General features: G+C 39.0%; 1 protein-coding gene across 1 annotated transcript; it reads right to left on the bottom strand.

The window, feature by feature from the left end:
- Positions 1–2,739: 2,739 nt before the first annotated feature.
- On the bottom strand, positions 2,740–27,382 carry CLK4 (CDC like kinase 4). Its single transcript, XM_030316430.1, is given in 14 exon segments — positions 2,740–3,410; positions 3,502–3,592; positions 4,258–4,337; positions 7,925–7,980; positions 7,983–8,006; positions 11,264–11,393; positions 11,647–11,741; positions 11,942–12,108; positions 12,198–12,314; positions 16,559–16,625; positions 17,020–17,110; positions 18,229–18,451; positions 23,207–23,367; positions 27,263–27,382. Coding segments are annotated over 13 exon segments (1,533 nt in total). The 5' UTR covers positions 27,263–27,382; the 3' UTR covers positions 2,740–3,179.
- Between the last annotated feature and the right edge of the window lie 423 nt (positions 27,383–27,805).

Here is a 27,805-nt window from a genome sequence, read left to right as displayed (position 1 = left end):
CAATCATTAACTTCTTAAAAATAGCATGGATATTTTTTTCTTCTTACATCTTAAGTTCAGCTACTCTGAGAAAGTTAATTTCTGATGAAGAAAGCAAACACTGATTTGGGAATTGAAGCACTTGTAAGGAATAGGCCAGAGGCTTAGGTAATATGGCAGCACTGGTAGAATAGAAATAGAGGGGAAAATCAAGGATGGCAGACACCTTAACCTCCATAGCAACATTGTTAGGGTCAGGGAAAACCTCTTCTTTACATCAAATGCTCCTTTAAAAATCCTCATCATACATATAGATGGCCAACAGACACAGATGAAAAGATGCTCAATATCACTGTCAGGGAAATACAAATCAAAACTACAATGAGCACCTCACACCTGTCAGAATGACTAAAATTAACAACTCAGGAAACAGGTGCTGGTGAGGATATGGACAAAGGAGTCCTCTTACACTGCTGGTGGGAATGCAAACTGGTGCAGCCACTCTGGAGAACAGGATGGAGGTTCCTCATAAGTTAAAAATAGAACTACCCCATGATCTAGCAATTGCACAACTAGGTATCTACCAAAAGATACAAAAATACTGATTTGAAGGGATACATGCACCCTGATGTTTATAGCAGCACTATCTATAGACAAATTATGGAAAAGAGCCCATCAAGTGATGGGTAAAGATGATAGGTAAAGATGTAAGGGGTGCTTGGGTGCTTCAGTTAAATGTCTGACTCCTGATTTCCACTAGGTCATGATCTCATGGTTCGTGCGATCGAGCCCATCGGACTGTGTTGACAGCATGGAGCCTGTTTGGGATTCTCTCCCTTTCACCTCTCCCTGCTCATGCATGCACTCTCTCAAAAAACAAAAGGTGTGTACACACACACACAGACACACACGGAGTATTACTCAGCCATAAAAAAGAATGAAATCTTGCCATTTGCAACATGGATGGAGCTAGAGTATCATGCTACATGAAATAAGTCAAAATAAATACCGTATGTGGATTTTAAGAAACCAAATGAACATAGTGGGTAAAAGAAAGAGAGGAAAACCAAGAAAGACTCTTAACTAAGAACTGATGGATTACCAGAGGGGAGGTGAGTGGGGGAGATGGGCTGAACAGGTGACGGGGATTAAGGAGTGCGCTGGTTAAATGTTTTTGAGAGAACGTGTGAGCGGGGAAGGGGCAGAGAGGGAGACACAGAATGTGAGGCAGGCTCCAGGCTCCCAGCTGTCAGCACAGAGCCCAATGCGGGGCTCGAACTCACGAACTACAAGATAGGGACCCAAGCCAAAGTTAGACACTTAACTGACTGAGCCACTCAGGCTCGCCTAAGGACTGCAACTGTGATGAGCACTATGTATTGTTCAGTGTGGAGTCAAAATTCTATACCTGAAACAAATATTACACTGTATGTTAACTGGAATTTAAATAAAAACTTGAGAGAAAACAAAAAAACCTTGTCACATAGAATATAGTTCAACTATTATGAGGGCACATTTACTATATTTGGACTGCATCAGAAGCGTAAGCATAATTCATGCAGTGATTCTATGGTAAAATGTCAGCTTTCTTAAATTTCTAGTCAAATTCAGAAACATAAACCTTGTTATATTGGCCAATGCTGCCTGTGAATAATGTAGGGAACCCAGCCTGGTTTCATGGTTTGTCATATGAAAAAATTCCATGTGTTCTATGTTTAAAATATATAGACTACTTAAATCCTAGTGTAGTGCACATAAAATGACAATACTTTCGATAAAAAAAAACCCTTGTATCTAAATAATTATGGATTCTACAACCAAAAATATTTCTACCTGGCAGTTCTTGTTTACTAAATTAACATTTACTATGTAGTTTCCTCCTCCTCTTTAATGTTGAGAGAGAGAGAGAGAGAGAGAGAAAGTGAGCGCATGCACGCGAGGGCACACACTGGGGAGGAACAGAGAGGAGGGTACAGAGGATCCAAAGCTGGCTCTGCCAACAGCAAAAAGCCCCATGCAGGGCTCAAACCATGAGATCATGACCTGAGCCAAAGTTAGAACCTTAACAGACTGAGCCACTCAGGTGTCCCTACCCTATAGTTTCTAATGTGAAAACAGGTAACAGTAAGAAAAAAACACCTATAGGCAAACAAAAACTATCATGTTAACCAACCAATTATGGTCTGGAAATTTCTGCAGAGGTTTCTTCCCAAAGTGTTTTCCAATCACATCATTCTTTTGCTCCAGTAAAGATTATCACAAATATAAATTGCTTAATAACCTTAATTCTCATAGGCTGAGTGAAGTTTAAGTTATTTACTTCATTTAATACGGAAACTGATGCTAGAAAATTTCAAGACTCCTCACGATTTGGTATTAAAAATTAATCCTCAGGGGCACCTGGGTGGCTCAGTCAGTTCAGCAACCAACTTCAGCTCAGGTCATGATCTCACGGTTTTTGAGTTTGAGCCCTGCATCGGGATCTGTGTTGAGAGCTCAGAGCCTGGAGCCTGCTTTGGATTCTGTGTCTCCCTCTCTCTGCCCCTCCCCCACTCACACTGTCTCTCTCAAAAATAAACTTTAAAAAAAATTAACCCTCAGAGGCATCAGAATTCCTATTTCTGATGTGACTGTCCAGTTGGGACTTTAATCTTAAATGAAGTATGTGCTTTTATTAAAAAAAATCTGTCATGATCGACAAATTGGATGCCTTTTCATGAATTCTACTTCTCACCACTGACATCACCCAAAGAGACAAAACACAATTCTTAAAATTTAATGAAATTCCAACAGTAAACATTTCCTATGGGTTTTGGTTTCCAATACCTGCCTATTGGGAGTTAATAATACTTATTACCTGTCCAACAATTACAGAAAAAAACTTTAAAGTTAAGAAAAGTTCTGAATTTGAGGTATATAAAGAATATTCATTAAGAATAAAGTAGTCAAGATTTCCTTTTACTCAAAAAATCACTTCAAAGAGTTGACCTCCATGTACAAAAGACAAGATCAATCACGTTTATCACTGGACACAAAGAATATTCCAAAGGTCTTTAAAAATGGTAATTAATCTCAAAAAGAAAAAAATTTAACTTGTATAGTTCATTCATTATCAAGACCATACTTGCTTAACAAGGTAATTATGCTATTGATACAAAACATACAGTATTTACACTTAACTGTACAAAATAATTTAATGTTTACAAAAATATTAGAATGTTTAGAGTTGACTGACACAGTCTTAAGTAATCTCTTCTAGAGAAGTATATAGTAAGACCACTGATTTCCATTTCATTCTTTTTTAATAAGTCAAAGAAAGGATGCTGCAAGGCTTCATCCAAGGTAATTCTTTTCACTGGATCATATTCTAACATTCTTCGTACCAGGTCAAACAGTTTCTCATGTTCTTCGTCATGAGAAAGCATAAATTCCTGGGGAAAGAAATATTTTTGTTGAAGAAAGATTTTAAAATTTTTAAAAACTTTTTTTTTTAACCTTTATAATCTTTTGTTTTCTTTTTACCTTTAATGGTTTGCAGCGTCTCCTAACATATCTACCAGCAGAACTATGTTCATCCCAATCTAGCTGGTTATGGTGAAAATACTTGCGTTTTCTACAAGAAAAAGAAGTCTGGATCAGTAAAAAAAATACAAGAGCCACACGTTTACTCTGACCTCACTGGAACAGCTGGAAGCATGAACATCTATCTATGTAGACATACACACACACATACAATTTTTTTAAATTCCAGCAATGACATACTAGATCAGACATATTTTCTAAAACATCTTCCTTAATCTTGCACCCTCTGAGGTTCTCATGCCCCACCTGAGTGGTTCATGTACCGCACATGGAACAGGGACAGCTTATGGATCCATTCCTGTGAATGTGGATTTCACTAGGTCTGGAATGGGGTGAAGCTATTTGCCAACCACTCTAGCATCCTGTGCAAAGACACACAGCTAGCTAGCGATAGTATGGAATCAAACGTAAACTGCTAGGACTCCCCAAAAATCAAGCTGTTTTTTACTACTCTATTATGTTTATAGCAAGTTAGGAAAACACTTCTGCAAAGTTTAACTGGAGTGTAAAAACGCTTTGTTTATTAGTAGATCACAAGGTAAATACTGCATTACTTGTTAAAAATTTGACTTTATGGAGGAAAAAAAATTCGAAATCTGAAGTCCTGAACAAGCAATAACAACAAAGTTGGGTTTTCTGTAGTTTGAATACAGGCCACTGCCCTTCCCAAGAAAGGGCTTTCATCTTAGAGCATACCTTGTTTTCTGAATCATGTGTGTTGGTATGGGTCCTAATATTCGTTCCATCATTGCCAGGTGCTCTTTACTATCATGAGTCTAAAACACAAAGGAAAAAGAAATTAGCACTTTCCCTTCCCCTACTTGCACAATAAAGGAAAATATAAGAAAACAGCGCTGACACAAAAGGACTAGAGAGCTGCATAGTTTATATCACCCTCTACTTCAAAGATGGAACAATACTGAATGAGCTATATTAGCTGGTATAAACCATAAAACTAAAGTCTGATATCCAATGTAAGGTTCTGTATAGCAAGTGGATTAGACACGTAATTTAATGTGAAACTGAACAATTTCCTTGTTTTCATTTCTTGCACTGTTTACTAAAGAATGACTAGGGAACAGTACCAGAAAAATGGTCTCCTCATTTAATCAGCTGCTGACCCAAAACTGACTTTATTCACTAATGAAGATCCACGTGTTAACATTTACTATTCCTGGGCAATAAAAATACAGTTGTAATAATTCTCACAACAATCCTGAGCTCGGTATGTGGGAACATGAGTTTCAAAGGAGTTAAGATACTAGCCCAAGGTCATATAGCTCATGAATGAGAAAAGGTAGCTATGAATCTAAGTCAAAACTCATCTTCAATCATAATAGGAACAGAGTTTTGGCTTAGAGCTGGAACGGTATGCTCCTAGATCAGAGGTTGGCAAACTTTTGTAAAGGTCCAAACAGTAATATTTTAGACCTGGCTGGTACAAATGGTCTGTGTCACATATTCTTTTTTGTTTAAAAGCAGGCATCAGACAGAATATCATCTGCCAACGTCCTCAATCTGAAGAGCAGAGGCTTTTTAAAATCTATCAACCTATTGTTTCTAGCACATTGCTTCCAAAATGTTAAGGCCCTAATTCATGACAGGAGTTAAGTAATATTACCCCCACACTTTTATTATTTTCCAAACCAATACAGCTTTTATTGCATCTTGTAAAATATCACAAATAAGGGGTGCCTGGGTGGCTTGGTTAAGCATCCGACTTCGGCTCAGGTTAAGCGTCATGAGTTCGAGCCCTGCACTGGGCTCTTGCACTGTCAATGCAGTGCAGCTTAGAGTTTTTTCTCTCTCTTTCTCTCTGCCCCATCCCACTCATCTATCTCAAAATAAATAAATTTTTTAAAAATATGTATCACAAAGAAGTTGAAAAATCATCCAGCATCGTCCAGCATCTTGTTATTCTGTAGCTGGACAACTTAGATCTTATTCACAAGTCTGTTGAACAGTTCCTTTGTCAGATACAACTCCAAACTTTCTGATAGCCTTGTTTTAACTGTTGTAAACTAGCTGAATCAAAGCGGCTGAGTTTGATACAAGTTCAATATCATTCCTCAAGACTCATCTTTCTGGGGCTTCTGAAGATACTGAACAAGCACACCTGGCTCATCTGAATCCTGCAGATTTTCACCCAAGAAATTCTGCATTTCAACAAGAGAAAACCCGCTCCTGAGTAACAACGATGATGGGAATGAGCATACACAGACGTCATCTTCTAATGGAAGCCCAGCGTAACACCCGTGACCAGGTTCTGTATGGACAAAAAAGAACTGCTACTCTGCTTGCACTAATTCCCCACCATTTTTGTCAACCTAGAGGCCTCTTCTTTTTCTTTCCCAGGAGACAGAGTACAAGTAGATGACTGGGGTTCCTCTGGAGCGGTTCACAGTAACAGTGCCTCCCTTCATAGTGATGTTGACATTTTCTGGAATGTCGATGGTCTGACTGCCAAGAATCGTCTTCATTCTTGCAGTAGATGCAGCAAAGAGCTAGCTCCACATTTTTAAGAAGTTCCTTAGTTGAAGAATATTTGGAGGATGCAATTCCAATAGAAACTTTATCTCAAACCAATGTTAATAATCTGCACTTATGACCACAGAGTGATTATAATCACAGATTATGTGAAGCAACTATTTTGTGTGTCAGAATGAAAAAAATCATGCACGCACTCTACTCAACTTTTTCTTGACCTTCAGCTTACAAGACCAGATGCCACCTCCAAGAACTGAGTAGTCACTATGGTTGTAGGTATCAAGCTTGTCTATGAACTCAGAGTACTTTTAATAGGGTCTCTATGGATCAATGGATTAGAAACAGGAGAAGTCTGACAACGGGGTCCAACAAGCAGTGAACACACATTCTACAATAGCCACCACCTAAGTGACTCTTACTTGTCATAGCTTCCTCTCCACCCTGCATGGCCCCCAACTTCAAATCAACCTCAACAGCAGGAGCCAGAATCCACCAAATCTGCACCCTTGACCCCTACAACAAATCATAACACTTTGACCACATTAGAACCCTTCTTCAGTGGGTGCACAACCTAGATCTTCCAAGACTGTTAGATGTCAGTTGTAAGGAGAATTACAAGGGAAAAAAGCAGAGACTTAAATATGGCTTCTACTTTTGTTTTGCCAATCAGGACTTAATTTTAGAAAATTAACTATCAACAACTATTATCATCATTCCATGAAAAGGACATTTCAGTACCCAAAACAAAAAAGCTAGAGGGATAATCTCTAAATAAAGGCCAGAATGACAAACTTACAAAATCATTTCACTTTGGATTAGTCCACATTCTGGAAACCATGAACTTCTAGGAAACAAGTACCTTTCTATCCAAACAAGTCCATGATGATCAGTCCTTGCCTGACCTCACTTCCCCATTTATGCAAGACAGTCTGACAGCACTAACTACTGTTCCCTGACTAGAGAATGCTCTTTTGTGTATCTACACACTTATGGGTACAAGATCTTCCGAGCTGGCCACCACTCTCTCCAGTTTCTGACAAATCTCTAATCATCCTTCTGGCAACTGGCTTAAACTCCCTACTTTCTCGGTGACGCCTTCTCTGAAGAAATTAACCCTCCATCTTTCCTGGTTCCCACTACACTTTCTACATTGTTCCATTATAGCAAATAACACATTACACTGTAAGCTTTCCCACATTTATCTTTTACAACGACTACTGGAGGACAGAGATGTTGGTCTTTCCAACTTTAAACACATAGTGCCTTAAAATGTGCCTAGGATGTCACAATAAAATATGACTTCTTGTCCCCGAATTATTTTATAAAACGGAGTGACTTGGTCATGGCCGTGGTAGTCAGCACAACCAGAACTGAATTATCACTGGCCACAGTAATGCTAATACAAATTTATGCAGGAGCTCAATAAAAAAATGAGACACAAGACAATATGAACCATGTGAGAAAAACTCCAATCACATGCAAAACAGAATTATGAACACTCACCAAGAGCAGTATTTCATCCAACTATGGTTTTAGAGGATGACCATTCTGCACATATAAGGGTTTTCTGAGGAGTTTTTTATTTGAGAGAGACAGAGAGCACATGAGTGGAGGACAGGGGCAGAGGGAAAGAGAAAGAGAGGGAGAATCCAAGCAGGTTCCACACACAGCGCAGAGCCCAACACGGGGCTCATCCCACAACCCTGGGATCATGACCTGAGCCGAAATCAAGAGGTGCTCAACTGAGCCACCCAGCCTCCCCATTTATGTAAGTTTTAATATTACACTACAGCAACTTTTCAAAACGCAGGCCAAAATTTTAACATGCTCTTAACATTGAAAATTAATTATGGAATGGCATTTACTAAATACATACCTGGAAGACTGTGAAACCAAGGTAGTATTCAATAAGAATGCACCCTATGCTCCAACATCACAAGGTTGAGACCAACCTAAAGCTGTAAAAACAAAAACACTTCTATACGCAACAATTTTTAACTGCCAATGTACCATATCCCTTCCCTCTATGCATGCTCTCTTTACAATAAATAAGATGGTAAACTCCAGGGTTACATTTTAGTTTCACGTAAAATTGTTACTCGGTATGCTCTCACAATTCTCCATATCTTTACATCAACTAGTGTTTATTGTGCGGGAGGGAGCATTTTATGTGAAGTAAGAGAGAGATTAGCAAATATTTTCCAAGTATAACTATCAATTTGTGCAAATACTCCATATTCTCTGATCTGTGTGCAATGGGGAGCATTGTTACACTACGCAGTTCATGATTGTTCTAGGGAAATTTTACATTTATTATAGCAAATACAGGTTGACAAGCTCAGAAATGTAATTACTAACCACTTCTCAACTTACCAACTTAATGCCTGAGTTTACTTCTTGCATTAAAACAACAACAAGAACCGGGGGAGGAGGTGGTGGTACCTGGGTGGTTGAGTGGGTCAAGTGTCAACTCCTGATTTTGGCTCAGGTCATGATCTCAGGGTTTGCTTCATGAGATTAAGCCCCACAGTGGGCTCTACACTGACAGCATGGAGCCTGCTTGGGATTCTGTCTCCCTCTCTCTCAGCCCCTCCCCTACTCATGCACTCTGCTCTCTCTCACAAACTTAAAAAAAAAAAAAAAAAAAGGATCATGATTTCATGCCCTTCCCTTGGGCTCCGTGCTAGGCGTGCAGTCTGCTTAAGATTCCCTCTGCCCCTCTCCTGTTCCCACTCTCTCAAAAAAAACAAAAAACCATGGTTTTAAGATAAACTAAGGATTATAATGGGTATTAAAAGCAGTTATGTTATAAGAATTATAGAGCTATTTAAAGTTCACAGAGAGAGATCTACTTATATATGTACTTTCAGGCTGTCTGTACATGATTATATATACCTTCACCTTCACAATTCTCAATGGCAATACTATTCAGGAAAAAATAAAATACCTAGTCTTAAGGTACTTAATTAGAAAGGAGAAGAGTAAATCATACAGACGTTTCAAAATTTTAAAGATCAAGTACTTAGTAAACAATAATGTATAATAAAACCTACTTTAATCATTTTTTAAGTTGATTTACTCTGAGGGACAGAGATGCCACACATATGCACATGCAGGGCAGAGAAGGGAGAGAGAGTCCCAAGCAGCCTCTGTGCTGTCAGCATGGAGCCTGACTTGGGGCTAAATCCCTTGAACTGTGAGATCATGACCTGAGCTGAAATCAAGAGTTGAGATGCCTTAACTGACTGAGCCAGTCACCTAAGTGGCCCAATAAAACCTACTTTAAAGGACATTTAATTACTTTCAGTAACATAAGCGAATTTAAAGAAAAAGGAATAAACAAAATGTTCAAAAACCTTGACTATGATTTTGGTTGTTTTATTTATTCACTTTTTTTTTTTTTTAAGTCATTTTAGTTAACCCTCACAGTGCCTGTGCCTATCATTTCAACAAATGGGTAACTGAGCAGGAGTCCACCTACAGTGACACATAAAAAAAATTTGCAATTGATAGATCTTGGACCTAAAATGAACATCTATCTTCTCCAGCCATTCTTATCCAGCTTCTTCCTAGGTGACTGTAACCCTCTGCCACACACCATTCTAAATCATCTTGTTCTGAGAAGTTGGTCCTCATACTCTTTGGAATGCCCCATCGTTCACTTCTACCCAACCTCTCCTAGCTTCATGTCTTTATACAATACCAGACACGTGAGACCAAACTGCATGACTACATCTTCCTCTACAACCTAATTCTGCCTTAATCCTCAGGATTAACACTCCACAAAAACACAAAGGATCTTCCCAACCTCTTTTCCTCAAAACCAATAACCCCATTTGGAAGTTATATGATCGATCTATCTAGCTTGGCCATACTTGGAACTGTGTTATTGTCACTACTAAGAATACTATATCTTATCCAATCTAGGAGGTCAGTAAGATGTATGACTATTTTATGCACCAATAACAAAGCAAAAATGCCAATTATTTTGTGTTGTGCTCCCCATGTTAAAATGTGGGGGGGGAATCCACCTCTTAAAACTGACAACACACAAAGTTATGTCTTTTTAAGCTCTGAAAATGCCTCTCTGTCCACAAACTTTGCCCCACTCCTTTCCTAAACTATTGCAACACAACAGCTCCTTTCAGACCATATGAAGCAGAATGGTATGATCATCATTCAAAGACAAGCTCGAAATTTTGCTAACTTTGTAGTCACTGCCACATGAGGCTGTTTTACATCTAACATTTAAATTAACATAAAAATTTAGAATTCAGTTCCTCAATCACAGTGGCCACACTGCAAGTACAGAGAAGCCCACATGTGGCGAATGGCTACCATACTGGACAATGCAGATATAGAAGGTTTCCATCACATGGAAAGTACTACTGACAAGCACTGCCTAATCTCAATTTCCTTACGCCTTTACCAATCCTCCACCATGGGTAAAAACTGTTAGTGTGCTTTCCTACTCTTATTCTGAATTACCAACTCCTACCAGCACATGTGAAAACTGGAAACTGACTCTAAAATTTCTACTAGCAAACTCAGTTGGACCTTACTTTTGGCTAATAAGCTTATTCCATGTATCTCTCAAGAGCATCTGATCTAAACTTCTCCCACTCTCTCCAAGCCCCCAACCTCTTCTCCTCCACTCCATAAACAAGACCTAGTCTCTGACATCTTGAGACATAAGATACACACTCCCTGAGTTCCCTCTTACTTCCAAACTCCGCACCTTAAGTCACTTTCTTCTTTAACCTTTCTGGTGTCAATGATTATCAAAGAAGCTCTCCTCTTTGACTAGCCCCCTCTTTCTTCTTGACCTCCGCCTGGCCCTTTACTCAGATGTCTGCCAACCAGACGTTTAGCATTTCTATAGTACCATGCTTTTGTGACATGAAACAGGTACCCACATCACTTCAAAAATCACATTGCTGTGATGTACTTAGCCAAAAGAACTTGCCCTTTCAGGATCTTGTAATCCTTTCAGGATTAGCATGTTTAAAAAATAACCACCTGGAATATCTTTACAAATGGTATCCCATTTTTCCCACTCAGGAAGAATATTTATAGCAATGTCCAATTTTTCTTAAGATAGTTACTATTTTCTGTACACTAAGAAAATCACACCCATCCCCTAAGTAAAAGGCATGGAGAGAAAAAAAAAACCTCATCTTTAATTACAGTATCAGGAAGAGTAGTGTCTACTGACCCAAAATGACCTCTGGAGCTCTGTAATGCCGTGTAGATACCAAAGTACTATGATGTTCATCATCGTATGTTGCACTTCCAAAGTCAACAACTTTGATATCTGTGTTTTTCAGAGTGCGTTCATCACGTTTCTAGAGAAACAGAATTGAGTCAACATGAAGATCAGTAAAGACATAAAAAACGTTACATATTTCAAAAGGCTTGCATATGAGTATCTTTTTGATTCTCAACATAATTCCAGGCGAAAGGTAAAGAATGATAATCCTTTTAGGTTAAAAATCAGGCTATAACCAGTCTTAGAAGTCAAAATTACTCATCGAAGGGTCACCAAGCTAAATTAATTTTAAAAACCACCACCAAAATTAAAACAAGTCTTTAACTTACCATTTTAGAATTATATTTGACTACATAGTCAGACTTCACAAATAAAATATTTTCAGGCTTCAAATCTGTATGGGTTAATTTATTATGATGCAAAACTACAAGAAAACAAAAAGAAATCATTAGTTTCACCTACGTATTTCATCTGTATTGGGGGGGATAAGAAGGGTCAGTAGTGGATATAGGGATTTCATCTTTACCTGTAACGTGTATTTTTAGTGACAATGTTTTGACATGTTGCTTGTATAATAAAATCTTTTAATTTTCTGGTGTTTAAAAATTTATCAAGTATACTTACAATTTATTGACTGGCAGATCTGATATGCCATCTGCCTGATGTGGTCAATTTGAAATGGCAGAAAGCTATTTTCTTTAATGAAATCATAGGTACTAAGTCCCAGCAGTTCAAACACAATACAAACATGACCATGATGATCAAACCACTCTAGCATCTGGACACATCGGCTAAAACAGAGCAAATAAAAATGAGTCAGTTCAGAGAATTCTGATTATTTTAGGCAAGATGATGGATCACAATTCAAGTTTATACTTACAAGACGCTATTGGGATCGGTACTATTTAAATGCTCCAATACTTGGATTTCTGAACGAGCTGCTTCACGGTATCGACCTACATTTTTTACAATTTTCACTGCTACATGTATGCCATCCCTTAAAAACAAAATTAAGATGAAAACAGTAGAGGAGCAGAATGAAAACACGTGTCCCTAAAGCACCATCTTCTGAGTATTAATTACTCTATGCTATTTTTCTAAAATAATCTTTCAGGGCATTTTATACCAGATTCCATATAACATTTCTTCAAAACAGTCTGGCAAAACACACTTTCTATGGAGCGATAATCCCTTAATACAAATTTTAATGTTTGTTTCCAGAATTTATCTAGATTTTATACCAAAAGAAAAAAAAAGACAGGGCGCCTGGGTGGCTCAGTTAATAGACGTCAGACTTCAGCTCAGGTCATGATCTCATGGTTCGAGGTCTGAGCCCAGCATCAGGCTCTGTGCTGACAGCTCAGAGCCTGTGCCTGCTTCAAATTTTGTGTCTCCCCTCTCTCTGCCTCTCCCCTGTCCACACTCTGGCTCTGGCGCTCTCTCTCAAAAATAAACACTAAAAAAATAATTAAGATAAAAATAAATCCTCAAACAGAATATGCTACTGCTGAAAACATTTGCTCAATCACCTAGGCAGACCTGCCCTGTGCCAGGTGTGTAGAGCACAGGGGTTAGTCCAAGACAAGGGTCGTCCGTCACTATGTACCTCACAGCCTAACAGAAAAGAAAACACATGAAACAACTGACAGTGTTGCAAATGCTTGGTATGAGCTTATACAAAGAGGTAGGAGAGCCAAAAAATTAGAGAGGGGAAGCTCTAATTTATTCAAAGAAGAGGTGACACACAACTGAGCCCTGAAAGACAGCCAGCAGTCTATAAAATGTGGGAGGAACAGGACACGTTCATTAAAGAGATACCATCAGTAAGTCATGAAGTTGAGAAAATGCTTACTAGCACATTCACTGATACAAGTAGGTAGAAATAACTAGAGCATAAGCTCTAGACTGGTTACCTATAATACTTCCTAAAAGTATCAAGCCACAAATGATTTTGAGAAAATGGATTTCTAAATTCTCAAATTCCTTTTATCCTCTTTTCTGAATTTTTAATGTTTACTCATTTTTGAGAGAGAGGGGGAATAGAGAGAGACAGAGTGTGAGCAGGGAGGGGCAGAGAGAGGGAGACACAGAATCTGAAGCAAGTTCCAGCCCCCAAGCTGTCAGCACAGAGCCTGAAGCAGGGCTCAAACTCACCAAGAGTGAGATCACGACCTGAGCTGAAGTCTGACGCTTAACTGACTGAGCCACCCAGGTGCCCCTATCCTCTTTTCTAAATCTGATCTTCCTGAAGATGAACCAGCATTCAAGCCTCTTTTTTGTTTTTTTTTTTTTTAAACTATGGCCCTTCCATTGATGTAAGAAAACCTCATAGATCCTCATTATTGAGATATATAACCTAGAATGTAAAAAAAAAAAAAAAAAAAATTGGGGACAAACAAACTTTTCTAGTAGCTGGATAGCAGCCTTTCTCTAAGTCTGGTGGTTTCCAATTTACTGCTTTCACCAAAGCCCCAACGAAGTTGTGGGCTAATAAATCATTAAAACTTATTTTGATGATAATCTCCCTAGGACATTTGGCATATATCTCAAGGTTGCTATGAAACCACTGTGACAAAACTCCCTTCTAACTCTTATTATATGACCAAGATTTCTTGGTGCTTATGGCTCTAGAAAAGAAAATAAAGGTGTTAGCTAACACCACTACAGCAATTAACTGCAATGAACAGATGTATACCTTAAACTTACACAATGTTACATTACAAACAACTATATCTCAAAAAAAAAAAAAAGGAAACACATTTAATGCTAAAGCATTTAAGATGTTTATGAATACATGTACTTTTTTTTTGAAATCCCAACCAACCCAATAAGACACATTTCCAATTAAATTTTATATTTAGTTCCAGAACCATCAAAATTCGCATAGATTTATACTTGATCAACTGAATACCGTTTACTGGAATATCTCAAGTACTCTCTTGGAATCTCAAGTTTTAGGAGAGCATTAATAGGGCAACTGGTAAAGTCTGAGTAAGATCTGTAGATCAGCTGGCAAAATTTGAAAATATAACACATGTATGTATACAGCAAATTATAAGGAAAATACTGTAAAATGTTAACATGAGGAATCTGCGTGAAGGATATATGGGAATTTTTTCAACTATTCCAGAAAATTCTAGGAGTCTGAAAATATTTCAAAAGTTCACTTCACAGGGCTCCTGGGTTTGTTGGTTAAGCATCTGACTCTTGGTTTCGGCTCAGGTCATGATCTCACAGTTTGTGGGACTGAAACCTGCATCGGGCTCTGTGCGGACAGCACAGAACCTGCTTGGGATTCTCTCCCTGCCCCTCCCCTGTGCATGTGCTTGCGCTCTCCTCAAAATAAATAAACGTTAAAAAAAAATATGACTTCACATTCACATTTTTATTGAAAAGACAGTGTGATAATGAACTTTAGGATAATATACTTTATGGAAAATGGAATGAAAATATGTTCAAGAATAAAACATGTTTAAGCATTCAAGAGTTGGTTCGTGAATAAAGGTAGCTATCAAATTGCTATAATATTTAGATTCTCAAATATACTTAAGAACAGTTTTTAAATAATATATTAATGTTTAAATAAGCTGGAAATTATATCTGTCCCCAACCATTTTATTTTTTTTATTTTTATTTATTATTTATTTTTCAATATATGAAGTTTATTGTCAAATTGGTTTCCATACAACACCCAGTGCTCATCCCAAAAGGTGCCCTCCTCAATACCAATCACCCACCCTTCCCTCCCTCCCACCCTGTCCCCAACCATTTTAGGATGAAAAATTTTAAATGTCAATTTAGAAATGTGCAGTTGAGGGACCCCTGGGTGGCTCAGTCGGTTGAGCATCCGACTTTGGCTAAGGTCATGATCTCACAGCTCATGAGTTGGAGCCCCACGTCGGGCTCTGTGCTGACAGAGCCTGGAGCCTGCTTCTGCTTCAGTGTCTCCCTCTCTCTCTGCCCCTAACCCACTCGCATTCTGTCTCTGTCTCTCTCAAAAATAAACAAACATTTAAAAAAAAAAAAATTAAAAGAAATGTGCAGTTGAGGGGCACCTGAGTGGCTCAGTCAGGTAAGCGTCTGACTTCAGCTCAGGTCATGATCTCATGGTTCCTGAGTCCGAGCCCCGCGTCGGGCTCTGGACTGACAGCTCAGAGACTAGAGCCCGCTTCAGATTCTGTGTCTCCCTCTGTCTGCCCCTTCACTACTTGCACTATGACACTTGCATTGTCTCAAAAATAAACAAACATTAGAAATGTGCAGTTGAAATGAACTGTGTTTTAAAACAGGTTTACTTACTAAAAAGCCTGCAAACTACAGAACAGAGGTTCTGGAGGAAAATGTTGATGTGAGACACAGGGTCAAAACACAAAGGGCTTTTACGAAGTCATTAAAGAATTTGGACTTTTTTCTGCAGGCTTTAAAGTAACAGAATTCCTTCGTAGTTTAAGATGCTAACTCTTAACATGCAAATATTATCCTTTGGGAATGAAGATTTTTGTTTTATTTTGTTGCCATACTTTTATTTCATGAAGGCTGAAGAAACAGTGTACAAAATCGGCATGATACACACAGCACAAATGAAAAAAATGATAAAATAACATTCTTCAGGTAATAGCTAGTACTTTATAGCAGACTACTTCTTCTCCAAAGATAATTATGGATTGTTCCAAAATAAAGCTAGATAAAATGTTCTTAAACTTTTTAAATGCAAGATGCTCCCTTCTACTCCCTTAGCTACACTACAGAACAGATTGCTTTTTACTAGGCCATTTCTTCCATGTGCAATTTTCAGATCGGGAATAAATGTTTTTGACCAAGATTAGACAACTTTATTGTCTCTGCTACTCAAAACTAAAGCAAAGCACTCTAAATCTCACATAAGGGCCAAGGCCTAAGTTCTGGGAAATTCCTTTACTCGAAGATTCACTTTAATTTCAACAAACACCCCATCTGATAGAATTTGTCAATTTTTTTTGTTTTTTTTTTTTTAAGATTTTTTTTTTTAAGTGATCTCTACACCCAACATGGGGCTCAAACTCACAACCCTGAAATTCGTCTGCATTCTTGACCAAAACCCACACCCATAATAAATAACCAGACACAGTTCAAGAAATTCTGGGTATTTATACCACCCAGGAAAACAAGTGGCCACATCTTAAAAATGCCATTTCATTTAAATCATAGATCCGTCCCTACCCAAAATATCAGAATGTTCAAAAAAGGAAAAAACAAACTTACATGCCATGATCAATGCACTCTACAACTTTGCCAAAGGCCCCTTCACCCAAAGTGTCCACGATTTCATCTAAAGTAAGGGAGGAGAAAAAGGAGTAAGTACTTGAGTATAAATTATCTAGTTATTCAAACAATGAATACTTAAGTGTGGAATATTTTCAAATGATGTCTATTAAAGCATAACTAAGGTTTCAGCACTCAAATTATTTTATTTTCAGCTGCTACAAAAACAATTAGATAGAGCTATCTTTCTTGCTCTAAGCTCAAATTCCACTGATTATTTTGGAACTTTAGAGTAGAAATATTTAAATTCTATAGAAAAGAAGAAATACAAAAGAACAAACAAACCCACAAAAAACAAAACAAAAAAGCAATGAAGAGTTCTTTAGCCCCCCGCTGACAACTATTCTTAAAAAGATTATTCTGTCTGCAAAGTTAAAAAAGTGTTGAAAAATATTCTATACATCTTGCTCTTAGAACGTCTCCACTTTGACAGATCAGGTGACCCTCCTCATCATCCTCTATACTCCTGGATCTTTTCCTTCGGTGGCTCTTCTGGAACGGCAAGTGGGCAGCACCAAGATCGTCCAGCCAATCAATATATCAGAGTGAATTCAGGGCAGAATACGCAATTCATTCAGCGGGGAGATATTCAGGCATTCAGATAAGCACCAGGCCACGAACAGTTGGCAGGAGCAATTTCAAATTCAGTCCCCAGAAATTCACAGGGCACAGTTTATGTTACAGAAGAAAAACATGGCAAGGAACAGATTTTCAGATAAGATACTTAAAGTGGCAATAGAAAAAAAACAACACAATTGTCTCTTTAAAATACTGATTTAATTGAAGTCTGAAATTTAAAGAATGCAATGTCATGATCTACTTATCTCTTGTTATAAAATAGCATATGCTGTGAATTGAGATGTCTAGTTTGTTGGGGGGGGGAAGGTTTTAAAATGTCAAAATTAGTTGAAACTATTTAGCAATATTTTAAAATACACATAATTAAAGGGGGAAATAAAAGCTAGTTAATTTCCATGTTCACTCTAATCAAAACTTGGGGAAGGAAACAATTTATTCAAAGTTTACTGATTAAACAGGTGAAGATGTCTGAGTGTAAAAAAAGGCAAACTTTTTGGATAATGCACTTTCCATTCAGCACCCATTTCAGAATTTCAGTGCAACTAGCTGCAGGCAATGATGCACTGTGCTCTGGGACTATGCTATATATAGAGTACACTTAAGTATCTACCAGTGCAAAGTTCTAGAGATGTTTCCAACCATTAGGAAAAGGGCTTCTTTTAAAGTAAAAAACAAAAACAAAAAAAAAGTTTACTATAAAAGAAAAGATGGGTGCTTTAATTTTTCATAAGATTATATTACAAAACATAAAAATATTTTTAATATTAAAATTTAATATTAAAATCAAGAACTCATGATCTGGATTGCAGAAAATGAGTAAATATGGGCAAACGCAGGCTACCTAATAAATACAGATTAGCTATGAAAATTTGGATGTTTAAGGATTCAAATAATATAAACACATTTATAATATATCCAAATAATATTACATATATATATATATATAAAAACTTTTTCAAACTTACTGGCTCATTAAGAGTTTTTATACACAAATAAGCATCCACCCAAAATAAAAACAAAATCAATCATACCGAACGTGACTGTTGACTTGAACAGTGTCTATTACGCTTCCTTTTAGGACTGCTTCTCCTACTTCGGACCGAAGATTTACTGCAGTGGATTCGATAACTGCTTTCAATGTCTCTGTGATAATGTCTAGGAACATAGCCTTCGCAGTAGTCATTTCTATATTCATCAACATATCTCCGGTCCCGATAATCTCTCTCATTCAAGGACCTCGCTTCTAAATAATGACTGCAAACACATTAAAGGATTTCAAATTATTCTCTTCATCCTGGAACTGTGGTTCAAACAAAACATTCTCTCAAGAATTCCTGGTTTAAACAGCTAACTTGATAAAAAGAAAAAACCTCAAATTGATGAATTAGAATTTATACTTATCTCACAAACTTAAGACATAATTTTACTTTAACCAACAAGCGAGTTCATATTCTCCATCAGATAGACTGCTATCAAACACCTCAGATCAAAGAACAAAGCTTGAGTCAATTATGTTCAGTGTTTACTTGATTAAGTGTCCCTGTACCTTTTGGAGAAAGTTAACACCAAAAATTCACCAGTCTTATGATATATGCAACTGTAACTAAGCTTTCTTTTCTCAGAGAGCCACACACAATCAGAGGCAGGCAAAACAGGATTCCTTTCTCTTTTAATGTTAAGCGAATTTTAGATATCCCCGGCACACACATAATTCTTTCATGAAAGGTGTACTGGAGCTCGAAGTGATCTTACATGTATTCCAGACCTTTCATTTTACAGATGACTAAATTAAGATCCCAAGGACAATGATTTGCCATGGCTGTAGAGCATTCTAATTCCTATTGTAAGGGCCAATTTTATTACACATATCACATATCACCTATGCCACCTTCTCTCCTCTTTGTATTCCTAGCTTCCTGTTACTCCTCTTTGAGAAAGACAACATAGCTTTTGAAGGCTGCCTCATGTGCCAAAGATATTAAACTACATCCCCCCACAAATGAGAAAAGGATCTTGTAATTGCTTGCCTAGGATTACAACAGACCCACCCCCACCACCCTACTTCCCTTTGCATTTCTAACTTCCTGTCATTCTTACTTGCAAAATACTCAAAAATTCTACATGGGAAACCGCATCATCTAGTGCCATAGTGGTTAACTTCTGAATCCACAGATCCCTTTAAAAATCTGATGAAAGCTATGGACGCTCTCACTTAAGAAATGCACAAATACATAAACAAAACTTGGCAAGGAATTTCACAGAGGTCACGGACCTCAGGAAGTCAATGGATCCCAGTTAAGTATCCTTGATCTGATGGAAAGAAAAGGACATAGATTCAATTGGCCCAGTTTCCCGTCCCCCTCTCTACCTGGGATGGTGTCCTCTTCAACAGAGTGCGAAGCTTCAAGAGGGATGCACATGGAGCACTGAGGGAGAGAGGGGACACCTGCCCAGTCAGACAAATCGGCTAAAAGAATCCTGACAAGCAATGGAGTGACAGATGTTGACTAGACTGCCCTCACCAACCTCATTCTCTCCCCAGAATATGCTGTTGTTCATTTTCCCAGGGGCTGGTTTAGGCAGAAATAAAGGGAAAGCATCTCTAAACTGCTACTCAACAGGGCTGGCAGAATATCCAGGCTGAGGAAATGCAGAAACCCCCTTCTCCCTTTCCCCAGTGTCAATCTTAAGTTCTAACCATTGGAGAAACAACTTGGGGTATCAGGGTAAGACTGTGAGTCTATGTCAGGGATCTGACGACTTGGTTTGGACCTGTCAGGGAGAGATCTGTAATACATCAGCCTAGAAATTACCATACTCTCAAGGGCATCCTTTTCAATTCTGTAAGGCGTCCTTCCTATAAAAGTCCAAAATCTATCAGAAAAAAATAGTACTAATAATCTTTAGCTGGAATAGTGCATAAAATTAGAGTTGCAGATAATCCATAAACAATCTACAGACTAACAAACATGAGGTGAAGCCATGAGGATAAACTAGAAAAATGAGGGACCTCTTCAATCTCTAACAACCAAGCCTTAGAGATTACATAAACAAAGTCTACAGAATCATAAAGGCCATGTATGGACAGAGTGGACAAGATGAACAGATTGATTTAAATTCTAAAATATTCACTGAATATCCAGTGAATATTTTACTGTAGTCCTTCAAAATAGCCAAGACTAATGAGGCTACGGGCATTCGTTTTTATTTCCACACAGGTCCTGTGGAAGATAAAAAAATATATATAAGGCAAAATCCCTGCCAACAAATAATGAACAATTTGAGATCATTCACATAAAAACAAAACTCGACAATGCAGGAAATGCTGAAAGGTTGCACGAGTGCTTAGGATCATAGAGGGGAAAAAACTCAAACTGCTTAAAATGGTCAGAGAAGACTTCATAAAAAAGCAAAGAGTTGCATCTTAAATGGAAGTCAAGATTTGGACAAGGTGGCAAGCAGAAGAAATGGGAGGGGAGAAGAATAGCGTATGACCATCTCACACTTACAGATCACCTGTAGCCACAATGGCTTGGAGATGGGTGGTCTACGTATTACTTGGGAAACAGTGCATGGACACTACAGCAAGACCACTGTTCACATAGGGAATGAACAGAAGCAAATAAAATAAGCTGGAAACAGATCATGCAAAATCTTGCATGCCAGGCTAAGGCGTTTAAAACAGTGTTTCTCAAAGGGTGGTCTGTTTATCAATCATATCAAAATATGGAATTATTAAAAATGAAGATCCCTCAGCCCCAGGTCAGACTAACTCCATCTATATATGGTAATATGCATTTTAAACATACCTCTGAGACACTTCTGTTCATACTAAAGTTTGAGAATCTTTGGTTTAAGACTTGATACTCTATATTACACAAGAAAACACTTAAAAACTATTAACACAATATATAAAGTTGTTTGAAGCCATATCAGTCTTCCTGATACAGAACTAGAATTAGTACAAAACTAATTAAACCTGTAACAAGGGAGACCAATTCACAGGTTACTGGCAAAAGACAAATAAGAAAGAAAAGACACTCTGCAATACATACAAAAAAAGGTTTAAAAATTGATATATATTAAAAGCTCTTATAAATCAGTAAAATACTCTGTAAGAGAAAAAAATGGGCATTGGACAAACTCACTAAAGATTTAAAAATTCAAATTAAAACACTATTCTTGGCATTTCAAAATGCCAAGATTGGTAAGAGCAAGAAAGAGTATATTGTACAACTTGGTACAAACTTTCAAAAAAAGACATCAATATGTAGCAAGAGCTTTGTACCCTTAAAGAGTTCACACCCTTTAATTTAAAAATGTCCCTTCTCAGGGGCACCTGGTGGCTCAGTTAAGTGTCCAACTTTGGTTCAATTCATGATCTCACAGTTCATGAGTTCGAGGCCCCTGTCAGGCTCTGTGCTGACAGCTCTAAGCCTGGAGCCTGTTTTTGGATCCCGTGTCTCCGTCTCTCACTGCCCCTCCCCTGTTCACGCGGTCTCTCTCTCTCAAAAATAAATAAGACATTAAAAAAAAAAGTTTTTTTTAAATGTCCTTTCTTAGAACCTATTTTCAGGAAATAATCAGAGGCAAAGACTCACATAGAAAGATTTTTTTAAGAATAGAATAATGGGGGCCTAGGATCCTCCCAAGGATACCTTCTTTACAGTTTATGGCAATTCTCATTCTTTTCAATAATTTTGTAAAAAATACTGCTGTAAAGTTTTTTTATCTTCAAAAAGACTATCAGGTATTAGAATATTCCACATTATGGAGAACAATTACCATTAGACACCTCTGGTGTCAATGTCAAAGAAGACACAGGCCTGCTGTTTAACTGGACTGATGTAGTATATTTATGTAGTTAATAATAAACAAGAACTGTCCACTCAAATCACTTCCTTCCTACATAAGAAACCTATGTATCATTAGTACTATGATGTTAATTTAAGACTTACAGGACATTCTGTATTTATTAATAAAAGGGTACAGATGTTTCTCTACAGTGCATTAATTAGCTCAGGTCATTGCAATCCTGGCACAAACCCTCCCTCTTCCCCATGTAACAGTGTGTGATGAAGAAAGATTAATCTGTGGTGACTACCCACAAGCTCACTGTTCCGCAGAACAAGTCTGTTTTAGCATGGAGAAGGAAAAAAATTACATACTGTTTTTTAAAGTAACCCCAGCTGGCTAATTTAGAAAGCAATCTGGCAAACAGTCTCAATGGAACATCTACAAAACAAGGAGAAAACATAGAACCAACAAAACAAATGAAAAAGGGAAGTTAATGGAAGACAGACTGAAAGAAATGCTACTCACCTAGCCTTTCTTTAATCATTTAGGTACTTTAAAATTCCTTTAATTCTCTGTAAATGTATTACCTCCAAATTTTACAGTAAGAGTATAATTAAACAGGACACATGCTACTGAAAAATTTTTATTGAAGCCTTTCCCTAAATTACTGGTTCTTACAATAACCTTCTAAAAAACCTACACACATTCACTGGCCTTATCTACAAATGTAACCTACAGAACACAGTGTAAGCGACGAGTCCTCTATGTACTTTACCATTCCCAAATAATACATGCTGGTTTTCTCATCTAGTTGAACTCTCCCTACCCCTCATTCTCTCTCACTTGTGGAACCTAAACAAGCATCCCAAAATACATATCTCCTCCTACATACAAGTTAAAGGCACATACTGGACATTCTATCATCGCTATTACTTAACTGTTTGTGTGTCTCACCACCCCAACTACATTACTGGCAGCTGGGACTCAACTATCTCCCACCACTCCCAGATAGATGTAGATAAATAAGGTTTGCTCACAGCTGTAGTCTCGGCACCTATATAGTGCCTAGCCTGTAATAGGAATTCAATAAACATCAACTGAATATTTGTTGACTTAAATATAAAACAATCTGACAGAATAAAGCTACGTAAGCTAACGAGAAATCATTAAAACTACTAGTGGTAAAATGTTACTGATTCAAGAGTGATTTACCAATCAGATTCTTTAAACTGGTGATGTGGTTTACAATGTCTGTTCTCTTGCGTACTGCTGTGGGACCTCCTCTTCCGTTTGTGACTTCCACTGTAGCTTTCATGTCCCCAGCTTTCTCTGCTATCCCAATCAGGGCAGTGAGTTCTTTTGGAATGACGCATCTGTTAACGGAAATGAAAAGTTGTGGAGGTTATAGATGGCTACGTTTAGTAAATAAAATATTACACATTATTTAAATAAAACACTCAGCACATGGGGTCATACATGTTCTAAAATCTTTGTAGATGATGTTTCCCAAGGCATGCGACACCATTCCACAGTGTGTCAGATGACTGTAAGTGGCATACAGACCGAGTACTAAATTATGCATAACATTGTGAGACCTTAACAATACGTTCTCTTTCAGTTCTTCTGGATTAATTAGCAGCTTAGTGTTTATCTTCAACTAACCCTTGCTAACTGCCATTGTAAAAACAGTAAAAGGGCCAGGATTCAGACTCAGAACCTCCAGTAGACAACAATATCCAGCTAGAAATTAATAATTTGGGGGCTTTAATTCATTTTTATCTTAAAAAATAAGATTTTAAGTAATCTCTACATCCATTGGGGCCTCGAACTCACAACCCAGAGATCAAGAGTCACACACTCCAACAACTGAACTAGCTAGGCACCCCTTACCTTCTTTTTATAATCAACGATCTCCTTTTAAGTTATTGATAGGATTTCCTTTAAAAATGTTTATTTCTTAAATATTTACTTAGAGACAGAGAGAAAGAACGAGCACAGGAAGGACACAGAGAGAAGGAGAGAGAGAATCCCAAGGAGGCTCCATGCTGTCAATGCAGAGCCCAACTTGGGGCTTGATCTCACCAACCATGAGATAATGACCTGAGCCGATATCAAGAGTGGGCACATAACCCCCCAAAAAATGTTATCTTTAAAATATGAGCTATTTTAGGGGAGCCTGGGTGGCTCAGTAGCTTAAGCCTCCATCTCTTGGTTTTGGCTCAGATCATGATCTCACAATTTGTTAGTTCGAGTCCTGCCTGGGATTCTCCTTCTCTCTCCCTCTCTCTCTGCCCCTCCTGCATGTGCTCTCTCAAAATACAAACTTTAAAAAATTTAAAAAATATATGGGCTATTTTAAAGAGAAATATCACGGGGGGCCTGGGCTGCTCAGTTACTTATGTGCCCAACTCTTGATTTCAACTCGGGTCTGCTCTCAGGATTCCTGGGATGAAGTCCTTGCGTCTATAGCCTGCTTGCGATTCTCTCTCTCCCCTGGCACATACTCGCTCACAAAATAAACTTAAAAAAGGAGAGAGAGAGAAATAGCGTGCCATACAGCTTTGGCAAAATTCTGTAACACAAACAACTGAAGTCAGAGAAACATTCAGGTATACTAAATATAGGGGATGACGTTGTCTTACAAGTAAAGAGCCAGTAATGAAGCTTCTTTTTCTCAAAAACTAGAGAGAATTGCTTTTTCTAAATCTCAGGATGACTCCAAGCTTTGGGGAAAAAACTAGGAGGTGAGTGGAACACAGTATTCAGAGACTGAAAAAGCAAAGCTTGTATAAACTCATTTTCTCTATCCAACATGTTTATTTTCAGATCATCTTGCAATTAGCCTTAAAACGAAAACATATTTGTTGTAGATCTGGGGTAACTGAAAAAACCAACCTACAAGGATGCACATGGTCACAGTGAAATGGGATGATGATACTGACAATTCCCTGATTTTCTGCCTCCATCTACAACCTCTAAAGCATAGGTTCCCTCTAGGCTCAGGATCTGTGTTCTAACAATGTAATCCCTATCTGCTGCTCCCCATCTTAATTCTTCTACAAATAAGCAGTTTTTATCCATGATATCCAAGCTGCTGGGAAAGGGTGAGTTTCACAGCTCAAGGAAAGAGCTAAAAAAAGAAAAAATGGAGCAAATCCAGCTTAGTTAACTGCTTTAAGCTTGCCCAAATGACTCAGTAACAAGCAAACAAATTCAAGTAAAAATTTAAATGATTTCAAACGGATTAAAAAAAGACTCGAAATGAGGCAGCTGTGATTCTCCTGGGAAGTATTCCCTAAGAAAATATTTGTATCATAACTTTTGCTTAAAAAAGGGAATGAGGGTGCATTGGTCAGATAAATAAAAAATGCTAAAACTAGTTAGGATTCTCACTGGAGGGGCACCTGGGTGGCTCAGTTGATTGAGTGTCTGACTCCTAATTTTGGCTCAGGTCATGATCCCAGGGTTGTGGAATCAAGCCCCAGCCCCGCATGCGCCACACATCCGGTTCTGCGCCGATTGTGGAGCTGTGGAGCCGGTTTAAGATTCTTTCTCTATTCCACCCCCTACCCCCCCACCCCTCTCTCCCGCTTGCACTCATTCTCTTGCTCTCTAAAATTAAAAAATTAAAAAGGATTCTCACTGGAAATTATTAAGTGAGCATTCTGGTTTTATAGTCACTTCAAAATGGGAAACTGAAATGAATGACACTAAAAATTAACTTGAGGCAAAGGCCATCACAAAAGCCATCTAAAATTGTTATTTCTAGTGGAATTCTTCCAACACTTCCTTCAATTACCCCAACTGTATTTTAACCACATAACTCTTTAAAATAGATTGTTTAAGCATTCTTTTTTTTTTTTATTGTTTAAGCATTCTTAAATCACAGCCAGCAAAATTACAACATCTGATGACTGAGGATTATTATAACTATCCATTATTATGCAATTTTTACAAAACTTGTGTCTGCTTTAGCTTTCTTTTCCTTCTGTCAGTCAGCCACAACCAGCTCACCTCAAACAAGGCAGAATTCTCAAACAACCAAAATTATCAATACTCAAAACATTAAGAATGAGCATCCTGGGAGGGCCGATGATTTATTTCTCTAGTTAAGTTCACTACTTTAAATTTAATTCGGCTGTTAGAAAGCTTTTCTCCCTGCTAACCATGTTCAGAAATATTGTCTCAGGAGGCAAAGAATCCCAGACCCATATTTAACAGATAAAGTTCCTTCACATCCATAAGAAAACCCATCTAGAATTATTACACTACCTTTAATTAAATAATCCTACATGCTAGAATCCCCACATATCTTTCATTAAAAACATCAGACACAATGGATCTGTATGTATATACACGTCTTAGAAATCGGATTCTCTCCCTGCCCTTTCATACCCGTCAATTTTATTCAATGTATATGGCTTTAAAAAAAAAAATCGAAACAGGTTAAAGCCACGATTACATAGATGGCTCCAGAAGGACTGCACTTAATGGGCAACGAGCAGCCCGCCGGTAGGTGTGTGTTTATGGAGCACAATCTTAAAAGGGCAGCTATAAAGCAAGACCAGGTGGGTGGCCGGGTCAGCGGGGCAGGCTACTTAGGTAATCCAGTATAACAAGATGCAAAAGTATCAAAACGCAGACCAGTGCAACAATGGTATGTTCCACTTCAGGGGGAATAAGTGCTGCACAAGGGACGAACCTCTCCGTATCTCTACCTCGCACAAGCACGAGCTCGGTTCCACCACCGGGACTCGAGCAGACCGGCGGTTTCTCAGACGCCCGGTCCCCACCCTCCCCCACCCCGCCCCAGGGCACCTGGCCAGTGCCTTTGGCGCACTCACAGATAGGGCCAGATGTTTGGACTCTGGAACCCCCCCTCCCCCGGCAAATGCTACAAACGGCAGAGACCAGGCCATCAGGAGAGAACCTGATCTCAGACAACACAAACCCCCAAGGACGGCTCTCGAAGGGTCTTCCCGACAGATCCTCGCCCTCGCCGGCGGCACGAGCCAGGGCCTCTGGAGCCGCGATGCGAGAGGCCGGGGCCCTCAGAGAAGACTCAGCGGCAGAATCGGGGCCTATCCGCCCCAGGACACTAAATCTACCACGGCACCTGAGCAACTTTAGGTTTTGAAGGCCACCAACCCAGCTGTGCTCCGAAGAAATCCCGGTCGCCAAGGCCCCGAACCGGGTCGTTTCTCCGACACCTGGCTTTGAGACTTAAAAGACTGGAAACGGCCCAGCCCAGCCGACCCAAAACCTTACCTCCGCAAAAGGAAAAGGCCCTCTGGCCGAGAAACGTCGCCAAACCGCCGTCTTCTCTCTCCACCCGCTGCGACAAACACCCCACAAAATGGCGGCAGCGCCGTCTCCTTACAACCCCCCAGGCGGCCTCTAGCGCCACCTACGCCGCGCGAACGCGCCTGCGTGACAGAGGCTCACGCGCTCCCGCCTCACTGCGTAAGGGGCGGAGCTCCCTGTGCGCCGAAAGGGAAGGGTCCGGCCCTCCACACTGCGGCTGCGCGAGTCAGACAGGGCAGCACCGCCCCCCCTTTCCCCTCCCCCCTAGGCCTGGTTGGGGGAAGGGGACCCTTGAGGTTGTTTTTGTTGTGGGACAGTCAGGATGAAATCCAGGGGAAATGCGTGTGCCCTGCCCTCACCCGGTGGCACGTGTCTGCTCCTTCAGATGGAGTTAAGTGCGGCACCACTCGGCAGAGCCAGCCGTGGCCCTGTTTCTTGCTCTCCCGCTCAAATGGACAGCACCATGGCCTTTGGGCGGCAGTCCCGTGAGTCCCCTTGGGGACCTCG

This window comes from Lynx canadensis, chromosome A1 (assembly GCF_007474595.2).
Source record: "Lynx canadensis isolate LIC74 chromosome A1, mLynCan4.pri.v2, whole genome shotgun sequence".
In the NCBI taxonomy this organism is placed as follows: Eukaryota; Metazoa; Chordata; class Mammalia; order Carnivora; family Felidae; genus Lynx; species Lynx canadensis.
Note: the sequence above shows the minus strand (reverse complement) of the source record. Positions and strands in the feature narration are given on the sequence as shown.